General features: G+C 38.9%; 3 protein-coding genes across 3 annotated transcripts; 1 reads left to right on the forward strand and 2 right to left on the reverse strand.

Annotated features, from left to right (window-relative positions):
• The first annotated feature begins 290 nt into the window (after positions 1-290).
• Positions 291-3,225, forward strand: LOC125472600 (coiled-coil domain-containing protein 124-like). Its single transcript, XM_048574253.1, has 3 exons — positions 291-966; positions 2,005-2,124; positions 2,708-3,225. The coding sequence occupies exons 1-3, from the start codon at positions 409-411 to the stop codon at positions 2,717-2,719; spliced, it is 690 nt and encodes a 229-aa protein (XP_048430210.1). The 5' UTR covers positions 291-408; the 3' UTR covers positions 2,720-3,225.
• Positions 3,226-3,808: 583 nt separating this feature from the next.
• LOC125472318 (GDSL esterase/lipase At5g55050-like) lies at positions 3,809-5,795 on the reverse strand. The gene is made up of 5 exons (XM_048573580.1): positions 5,534-5,795; positions 5,250-5,386; positions 4,868-5,146; positions 4,532-4,781; positions 3,809-4,142 (listed from the first exon to the last, which is right to left on the reverse strand). The coding sequence occupies exons 1-5, from the start codon at positions 5,769-5,771 to the stop codon at positions 3,922-3,924; spliced, it is 1,125 nt and encodes a 374-aa protein (XP_048429537.1). The 5' UTR covers positions 5,772-5,795; the 3' UTR covers positions 3,809-3,921.
• Positions 5,796-6,259: 464 nt separating this feature from the next.
• LOC125472317 (L-ascorbate oxidase homolog) lies at positions 6,260-10,018 on the reverse strand. The gene is made up of 7 exons (XM_048573579.1): positions 9,741-10,018; positions 9,515-9,624; positions 8,261-8,531; positions 7,633-8,078; positions 7,004-7,369; positions 6,823-6,901; positions 6,260-6,598 (listed from the first exon to the last, which is right to left on the reverse strand). The coding sequence occupies exons 1-7, from the start codon at positions 9,864-9,866 to the stop codon at positions 6,389-6,391; spliced, it is 1,608 nt and encodes a 535-aa protein (XP_048429536.1). The 5' UTR covers positions 9,867-10,018; the 3' UTR covers positions 6,260-6,388.
• Positions 10,019-10,691: the final 673 nt, after the last annotated feature.

The raw sequence follows: 10,691 nt of genomic DNA on the forward strand, positions 1-10,691 counted from the left end.
GATAGATAACTATGAAAAGTTCCACTTTAAGAGAGCCTCACTATCATTTTCTCTTATGACAAAAATGTTAAGGCTTAATAGGCACTTGGGGGAAAATTGTACCATGGTTAGGGAAATAATTGATTTGTCATCGGGGCGGATGGAATTTGGGCTAGCCTTTTGTTTCTTGAGCAGCACGAGTCTAGATTAAATATTTTGGGCCTTTTGATTTAGCCCAGTTAAGGCCCACTTAGATTGCTACCCATAAACCGCAACTGCCTTTTATCTTTGTCCCGTCACTGTCTGTGAACGGAACACGTTCCCAGAGTCCCAGTAACTCTTCACATCACATCGCTATTGAACGGGGTGGGAGAATATCACCACCGTCGTCGCAGACGATCAAAACCCTAAAGCGTGTGCACAAAAAACATGCCGAAAAAGATGGGTGTGAACAGCAAGGCGGAGGCCGCCAAGGCTCGGAAGAGCTCCACCGAAGCCGAGCGCAAGGAGCGCGAGACTCGCGAGAAGGACGAGCAGTACTGGCGCGAGGCGGAGGGCAGCAAGTCCCGCGCGGCCAAGAAGCGCGAGGAAGAAGCCGAGAAGCGGGCGGAGGCCGCCGCGCGGAAAGCCGAGGCCCGCCGATTGGCGGAGCTGGAGGAGAAGGAGCTCGAAAAGGCGGCAAAGAAGCCCGATAAGAAGGTCGGCCGAATCACGATCCCGGTTCCTAAGGTGACTGAGGCCGAGCTGAGACGGCGGAAAGAGGAGGAGCAGGCGGCGTTGGAGAAGAAATCGGATGAGGTGAAGAAGAAGCAGAGCCGTACGGCCGAGGAGGAGGAGTATGAGAGGATGGTGGTGGTAGAGAATAAGAATCGGGATGATTCGTTTATTGAGGCTAGGTCGGTGGAGGAGGCGGTTGCGAAGATGTCCGTGTCGGAGAGCTTGCCGGTGGATCGGCACCCGGAGAGGAGGCTCAAGGCTTCGTTTAAGGTGCGGTTTTTTTTTTTTTTTTTGTTATTGGGAGAATTTAGGGTTTGTTTGGTTAGGGGTACTGGATTACATCGGTTTCAATTTCGTTTTGGAGTAGTAATGCTTTCCTTGATAGCTTTGAAACCTAAAATCTAATGCATTCGGATTCGGAAAAGAATTGTTGTAGTTTGTATCGAATAACTGAGCTTTAGGAATTAGGAATGGTACTGTACTAGCTTGAAGCTCTGGGTGTTATTTGAGTAAGGAATCCGACTCGGCATTGAAAACATGCCATACGAAGGAATGCAAATGAAAGCCTTCTAAAAAACCGCTCAGTGTGTCAGTTGCGATGATGTTCATTTTGCTCAGATGGTCGTGATCAGCTACTCGAAGCGTCGGTGTGTATGAGTGTGCTTGATTTCTTGTGTTGGCTCTGAAATCTTAGCAGTGTGAATCGTTAGTAGAACACCTCTTTTTGGACGGATGGGTTGCCTATCCAGTCCTGAGCACTTGCCGTTTCACCATGGAGCTCAAATGTAGCTTAAAGCTATGAACTTGGGCTTTCAGAATCATTCTTTATACTCACAATCTCAGTAATTTCCAGCCAGGGTCCAATAAAAGGAATTCATGTTGCACAATGTATGTAGTGTGCTCTGTGCATAGAATTTGACATCAAACGCATGTTTTTTGTGTAGACTGACGAATGTATCTATTGAGTGATGCCTCTTATGGAACGGCAACTTAAAATATGATTTTGGTAATTGTTGTTCCTGCCCCACTTCTACAGGACAGTATTGTCATCTGCTAATAAAGTATAATGTTAATTGTTGGCGTTTCTTGAAGAATAATAATTTTAGGTGGGGATTGGTAGAAGCTAAGTCATATTCTTAGGAGCACTGATTTCTTTTGTTAACAGCCATGGAACTTTTCCAACTATGTCTTTTTAAACTTTCGTTGATAAGTCAGCCTAATCAATCTTATCTCTAGGTGTTTACTGCTTCAGTCTTATGAAATTTTGACGTAGTGATTTCTTGTGACAATTTTGTGTAATAATTGTAGGCTTTTGAAGAAGCTGAGCTCCCGAGGCTGAAGGAAGAGAAACCAGGTCTTACTCACAACCAATACAAGGATATGATATGGAAGCTTTGGAAGAAATCTCCGGATAATCCTCTAAATCAGGTTGAGTTTCGTGTCGGATATATATAGTCATTGCTTGTGTGATAATTAGTTGCACTAGTCTACCTAAGTTATATACTTTATACAAAGAACCGTCAGTACAATCATAAAATGGCAATGCCAACCTTATAATGATGTCTAACTCCCGGAAACTAGATGCTAGGGCTTACCTATGCGGTTTTTTCTGGTAAAGTAAATTTAATTTCGGACCCCGTATTTTAGAGCAGATAGCCCATGAAAAACCTGTCGCTTTGAGCTTGACTCCCGTGGAGGCATATGCACGACAACTTATTACCTATTTAGTTCGGAATGTCTCGATGAAATGGAGTTGGGATTGTTGTTTCTTCACAGTGCTTTGTTAAATATGTTGACGCATGGTGATGGCATTTAAGTAGTTAAATACATTGACGCATGTTGATGGCATTTAGTAGTTAATGGGTTTGGACTAAGCTAAAATCTATGATGTGAAGCGTCCAAGGTGATAGATGTCTGTGTTACATGTTCGGATGTGTAGAACGTTATTTAACTAGTTCAGATATTTTTGGTAACTATGAAGCTAGCCTAATTCCTACCTTCAAATGTGCAGCTTGCTGAGTGATCGCCTAACATCCTCATCATGCAATGGGCATCTGAGTTTTTCTCCTGGGTTTGTTTTGTCGATTTCATCATGTCCACCGATGTGCATTTGCAATTTGAAACGCATAAAAGGTTTCTGCCCTACTATATGTGCAATGTCCGCTTCTGGAAACAAGATCTGAATAATATGCAATCTTTGTTTGATTAGCCTAATCAACTCTCTTCGTTCGATTAGCCTAATCAACTCCCTGCATATTTTCAGAACTTTTGTTCAGATCGTCTGCTGTAAAATTGGTAATTGCTGTTTTAGCATTTCTGTCTTTTTATTTTTTGTTAGAAATCCAAAATTACCAACCCAGTTTTCTGGGACATGACAGAATGGTGGGTGTCTATCATATTTTTAGGTGGTAGTATCTTGTACTGGATACATGCTAGCGAAACAGCCAAATTATTGTACCCATGTACTGATGGTTTTAATATCGTCATTGGGACCAAGCCTTTAAAGAAGCTCTCTATCTTTTCTTTTAATATTTTTTTTTTACATTATCTTTCTGATTAGTTTCTGATTTGCAATTTATTTGTTGCTCAACCAACTCTTCAAACCCTCAACTTCTCACAAATGCGAGAAGAAAAAAGAAAGCGAAAAATTGCGCCCATTACCACGGTCTGGTTCGGTTTAGGGTTCAAATCATAATACTCGGATTGGATTGATTTAGGCCTGCAAAATATTTTACTTTGCAAGCTACTTTCAATTTTTATGTTGAGATTTTGTTACTTAATTCTTCGATACAAGTTTTCCTATGTTTCTCGAGACTTTGCACCCGATCGTTCTAACTCATAACTGGCAAGACATTCATTAAGAGAATTGTTATTAGCACTTTAAAAATCTCATTTTACACTTCAAACTTTTTATATTAGGAAAAAAAAATTCGTTTGTGAGGAGTGTAGAATGAGATTTTTAGAGAACTAATAAAACTTTCCTTCATTAATCGTAATTAATGTTTATTTTCTGTTCGTCTATACAAGAAATTGTATTCTTAATTAGATAATCTTTGTTGACTTATCATATGATTAATGTAAAACCATTTTCGTTATTACATATTGTGTTTCGCAGAAGCATAAAATTTAAACATCTGCTTACAAACTTGTTATTTCAACAGTCAACTTCGATTATTGTCTTCTCTACGGAGGCAATTATTACTTCATAATGGTTACTCACTGCTATTAAGCCTTGGCCAACTGAGCAAAATTAATCGGGGTTACGAATTCTGCTCCACCAGTGTAGAGGGTTACGGCTGCTAACTTGGAAGCAGCCTGTGTTGGATGAAATAAATCCCAGAACAAGTAGTTGTCGCGATTCGAGCAAAGTTTGGCACTTGGAATGCAGAAGGATTGAGCGTTGAGCTTCCCAGCTCCGCAACATGCAGCTTCCACCTGCGTAAAATCTGAAAAATGGAAAGGAAATTTGATAGTAATTAGATCGCTCCTTTTCCTTCACGTCCTAGTTGCAGGTCCTAGTTGCAGGACCTCGTTTGCTAAATGTAAGTTGTTTGCTAACTATTTTCAAAAGTTCCTAAATACAGGGTTTTGACACTTGAGTGCAACGCATATTTTGTGAGATAAAATTGGTGAATGAGAAGGGGGAGCAAAAGAAATGAAAACGACGACTGAAACATGAAATTGATTTTAGAAAGATTCAAAATTTGGCTTAATTTTGAAGTCAGTATTTTGTTTTTATAGAAACTGAAAACAGAAATCTGAACGAAATAGTTATTAAAGGGGGTGTGAGAAAATGTACTAAAATGAGAAATTACTGAAGTAGGTATTGACTTACTGAATGGCAAAGGATTCTGAATGACATTTATTGTCATTTCAAATGCATTCCCAATTGCATACTTGATGTCCTTGCATTCGGAGCTGAGCTTCAACATTAGAGCATCCAACCTTGCATGGAAAGCTTTTGCAAGCTCGTTCAAACCCTCCAAACATCCGCCGGTAGTGTTGTGAATCCTTTGAGATGGGCAGCATCCAATGGGGGCAACGCTAATGATGCCAAATTTCCTCGCTCCAAGGTCGATTAAGCTCTGCCATGTCAACAAAGGGCTCAGCTAAACTATGAAACTTGTGCATTTGGGTTTAGGGTAGTGCTAAGCATAGAGGAAAATATCACCTTCAGGTGGTTCTCATAAGCAAGCATTAAAGAAGATAAGAACTCTTCCTTTGGAATGGAACTGTTTGAGTGGTAATATCCGAGAAGGTCATTGCTGCCGATGCTGATGAAGAACAAAGACTTATTAGTTACTCTCCTCCCCCCTTTTATGGCGGTAAGATTTTTCTTGACAGTGGCAAATTGTTGTATCTGCTCTGTTAATGACACAACATTTTTTTGATTACCGGATGGGGCAACAACCGGAGTTTTCACTGGTGTTCCAAACTTCATCAGAGTCAGCTGAAACAAGAAAATGAGAAAACTGTTCAAAAAAAAAAAAAAAAAAAAAGTTTCTTTCCTACATCTCATGCATATGATGATAACAATTATCTTAAAAACGTACCGATGTTTTTCCAGTTTTGTCAAGAAGGCCTGACCCTCCAGACGCAAAGTTCGCACCACTAAACCTCTTCTTGCGAAGAGACATGGCGTTGAGAGAAAGAAAAGGCGGCGGACTTCTCTCGCGACCAAGCATCTGAGCTATGGTCACCACAAGAAAAGCAATGATTTATGTTAAGCTTTGTAATCCATGCGGGGATTAGAGTTCGTTCTTTTATTGTTATGTCATTACATAATAAAGATAAAGAAACGAACGCCCTATCTTAGTGAACAATCAAATACACTAACCAAGAAAATCAGCACTATTGAGGCCATTGCTGAACCTTCCAGTGGGTTTTGAGCAAGGAAAGTCAATGCCATTATGAGGAAAGTCAGCCCTAGCCATGCTGGTGGGCAAGAAGTTATTGGTTCCAACGTCAGCAGTTGAGTCCCCTAGTACGAAGATTAGTTGCAGACCTGGGTCTGATGCACTAACAACAGCCACACATAGGACCAGAGAAAGAACAACCCATGACTTGTTTGCCATGGGAGATTAATTAAGATGTAGTTAAAGAACAATTAATTTAATTAAGCAATCTGTGTATCAACAAGTTTTATGTTTGAGAACAAGCTTCTAATGGGAATTTATATGCATGGAACTGATTTAGAGTTGGCATACCTATGGCCGGTTTGAGCATTGATCAAATATTTAATTGCTTCGTTAAGTATTTAATAACCATGAACTTAATGTTAAATATGATAAGAACTATGATATCCTTCTTTTATTAATTACTGATCACTTTGTAAACACATTGGTACTAAACAAATTTGGTTGTTTCATTAGTGATCGCTTTGTAAACACATTATACTAAATCAAAAGTTTCCTGAAAAAACAAGGAGGCTGACCTGTTTATTTGTCCTCACCAATTTGCAATTAATTAATTTTTTTTCATTCTTTAATAAAATAACTCCACAATATGTTTGTTCCCCTTGGCTTCTAATACATGAAGCACAAATTAATTACATGCCAAATAATTAAATGAAAGCTGCATTTTATTGCCAAAGTACAAATGTTACAATTTATGTGGCAAAGAATGTGACTAATTTATAAATTGCAATGGTTAATCAAATTTTTGTGTAAAATCATCTGCAGCAGGTTGTTGCTTAAGGACTAGTTGTTCTGCCGGCAGCCCTACCACAAAGAAGGGCATTTCTGGGAATTGGGTACTCATCCCTAGGTGACTCCACAGGCGAGTAAACTCGAAGGTAAAATTGTTGTCCAAGGTATTGCCTTGCCCAAAACTCACTCCTCACGTTCCACATACCAACGTTGTCCAATGCAATGTAAATTGCAGTCCATGACATTGGATACACCTGTGACATATTCAAACCTGACTTTAGTCACATTTGTAAAACACGAATTATTGTGTGTGCTAGTTATATAAAATTTCAGTTACAGGATATGAATGTCAGTTATATTTGTTATGTGATAGCGTACCCTACTTTCATTTATATCTTTAAAACTCTCATATATTCATCCTCATTTACGGTTTTACTCTCGTTGGATCAGTTTTTGACATCAGTAGGCGACTAATTACCTGTGTGGTACTTCTTGACACTGCATCTCTAAGGTTATATTCGTTCCGACTAGCCGGTGTCCATTGACCTCCATCCATTCTGAAATTCAAGTAAAAATGTGAGAGTTAGTAACCAACTTTACCATCTTCAAATTCATTGTATTCATAACATACTGCAGAATTATATCATCAATTTACTTACCCAACAACCCAGAAGGAGTAACCATCCAAGTGAAAGCTTTGCATAATATTTTCTTTGTTCTCAAACACAATCTCAACAAAAGCCCTAAAATCAGCACCCATGACTGAAGTGTCAAGGTACATGCTTTGGCCAGTCGGATTATCTGAGATGCTTCCAACCTTGAAAACTCCATCAATCTTGAAGTGGTCTGCAAGCTTCAATGGTGTGTCAGCTGGGATGAAAGATACACTGTTCACTGCATATCTTTGCTTCCCACTTACTTGAGCTGCTGAGCTCTGTAGCCTGATTGTTCTGCTCACATTCACAAGACCATAGTGGTAGGAGCCTTGTGGGTTTGGTCTTGGTCCACTTGCTGTCAAATTAGTCCTGAAAATTGTATAAAATTTAAACGTTAAATCGGTGTACAACAACTACAAATGAAGCATTTAATTTTTTATATAGGGGATTCGAACTCTAAATCTTTTTAAATGAAACATTTCACTGATCGGATACTATAGATTGTAGATCATATACTTGTATATATCTCTAAAAAAGGTAAGACTTATAGAGATAGATACAATTTTGTAATTTTAAACATAAAATAGATTGTAGATCATATACTTATACGCATCTCTAAAAAAGTCACATACCTAATGGAGCGGGCCTGGCTAATAGACCAGTCAGTTTGGGTGGGAGCACCAGGAATTGGGCCTGAAACTTGACTGGCAGAGTTACTGTAGTGAAAAATTGCAGTGCTGGTGAGGACCGTGCTGGTAAAACGAGTTGAAACAGCAATGTAGTAGTCCTGAGGGGCCTGATCTGCTGTGACGAGAACAGAGTAGGATTGACCCACGTGGATATCAAGCGAATCGTAAGTGGTCTGGAGAGTGTGGGTCCCTTCAACCTCAACCAGCTTCAATGTGTGTCCCTGAATTCTGAAGTTCAGAGAGTTCTGGAGCCCAACGTTTGATATTCTAAGCCTGTAGGTTTTACCTTGTTCAAATGTGAAAGTTGTGCCACTTGGTCCACGTCCATTGATTATAACACCATCTGGGAAGGCAAGCCTGTGACCACGATCTAGAATGGTCTTTAATACCTGCAATATTAGGTTAAAGAATTTGATCAAATTACAATTTCACTTCACCATATTGTAAGTAAGAAATAGTTACAAAACAGGTTTATTTAATCGGTTGCGCGCGGAAGTTCCAACTTGCTCTTAGTTTGGTAGTATTTTCATTCGCAGTATTGAAAGACGTCGTAAGTTTGAATCTTCATTACCTTGTGATCAGTCTTGTACCAATCTCCAATAAGAATGGAGTAATCTCCAGCTGGTTCCGGGAATGGGACTGGGATCAAGGGCCTGCTGAGGATTTTAATGGCTCCAAATCCACCGGCTGCTTTGTGGAAGGCAAGAGATGGGAAGTAGTAGAAGCTTCCAATTTGGTCCTTCACTTGTAGTGTGTAGGTGAAGTTCTGGCCTGGTGGGATAGCGCATGTGGTTCCATACACTCCATCTTGGTACGAGTTTCTCCTTTGTTGCACTCCGTTCCTGTTTCAAGTTTCCCGTTGACCAATTTAGTTTTACTTCAAAGTTATTTTACTTCAAAACTCTAGAAATAATTCTTAACCCTAAATCCTAACAAGCTGGACTTATTTTACGACTAATTATGATCTTACTGTTAAGCATTGTAAATCCTATATGTACGTATTTATAATTAAAATTCATAGTTCTCACACATGCATGTAAACAACTGAGCTTAACACGTGAACAACTTAAATTCCAATTTTACAACCAATTAAAGAACGTCCAACAAAGGGTAGACAAGAGGGAAGTGGGTACAACATGTTATGAGTTCTCGACTCTTGAAAGTTGACCTAATCCCCGCAAACTGGAAAGAAAGAATTTGGAAATAGTAAAAGCTACTTTCCCCATTGCAGTTTCACACCATTAATTTTTATAATTAGAGGAAATAGTCAATAAAAGTTCCTAGTGAATTTGGTTTTCCTGATCAAAACAAAATAAATGCGTGATGTCCAATTGCAAATGCCCACAACAAGCCCGCATATAATATGATTGTAAAATATTCATGTCATGTTGCACTTGTCATTGTCCACTCACATGTAAAATTACGTGATAATTATGCTTATGTGACATATAATCGTATAAAATTCAAATTAACTAAAGAAAAATAGTATTTGAACGAAGAATATATACTACACACTTTTTTTGACTTTTTCAATAAAAAGCCGGCGATTTGACAGATGGAATTCTGGAGATTACATGATAAAGGTTACTAGTCAAGATTTAACTATAACATTTTTGTTCGTATACGAAATATGTGTAAGAATATTTAGTTGCCATGAAAGTGACTGAAAAAAATCCTTTAATCCCATTTTATGAGAAAATACTTTTTCAACTTAATAATTAATTAAGGAAAAAAGATAACAAAATGTCCAACAAAAAAAAAATTGACAATTGGCCAGAAAAATAGAAAAGAGAAAGTATAATATAGAGTTGGAAGAAAATCCGACCATGAAATGAGGAAGGGCTCCGGCAAGCTGTTGTGGACATTGATAATAAGGTTGTCATTGGTGACGGAATAGATTTCCGGCCCCGGAAACTGACCATTAATAAGAATCCCCTGCAACAAAAGTTGAAATTTACACAAATTAGTCATATAAAACATAAACATTTTATAAAAATATGATCAAAGATCATGATCACAGCACAGAGAACAAGTGTGTGAAAATTGCAAACCTGTTGACGAACTCCGAGCGGATATATGTCACCATAAGTTACATTCCAATCGAAGAACCGGTAAGGATCCTCGGCACTCACAAGACCCAAAACCAAAACAATGACAGCTAGAAATTTGAGCAGCATTTCGGAAGAAGGTGGCAATGATCGACGAGCGAATTGAAGAAAAAGAATAAGAAAGAAGAGAAATCGGAAAAAATGAGTGCTCGAGAGCCTAGTCCAATTACAGAGAAGGTTACGAAAGAGACACTTTAATATGCTGAGAGGTAACAGTGGACGACTTATTTATAAAGAGCGAGTGAGCAAGCAAGCGAAGGTCCAAAACCAAAACGAGTAGCCGTATAATATATCACTCAAGTGGTGAAGGGCCCACATGGCAAGTCCATGTGTGAACCAATGGAACTGCCCCACGTAAGAAAATGTGCAATTTTGGGCTGCTTAAATGACTAGAATGCCCATGTCTAGGTTGGGACTTGGTTGGCGCCCTAACCGCGTAAAAGTTTTTATTCTTCTGCATGGCTGGCTGGAGTGAGTGGGGATGCCCGGGAATTCTGACGCGACACACGGCATTTTCATATGCTGAAAATTTTCTGGCTTACCAAACAGAAAAGAACAGAAAGGGTTGTGTGTTGGTGTGGGCGCAAGGAAAAGGAAACAAATGGTGGGAAATATTTTTTAATTGGATTTTACGCGGAAACAGATATTTCTCTTGCTTATGGGACATTCTAATTAATATTATTCTTATTCTTGCTAATGAGTGTTACCTTTTTGGATTTTTCCTTAAAAGCCTCTGAAATACAACAACCGTGAAGCTTCCGATGGATTTCTTCTTTCTTCTGGGGGAAGGATTAATTAGTGAACGATTATGTAGATTGTGTTTGGATGCTAGCTGCTCTGAAGTTATAGTAGACAGAGAGGAAATTGAATGTTGGAATCCAATAATTTTTTCTT

This window comes from the organism of the source record quoted next, unplaced genomic scaffold (assembly GCF_019419815.1).
Source record: "Pyrus x bretschneideri cultivar Hongxiangsu unplaced genomic scaffold, Pyrus_bretschneideri_v1 Contig7, whole genome shotgun sequence".
NCBI lineage: Eukaryota > Viridiplantae > Streptophyta > Magnoliopsida > Rosales > Rosaceae > Pyrus > Pyrus x bretschneideri.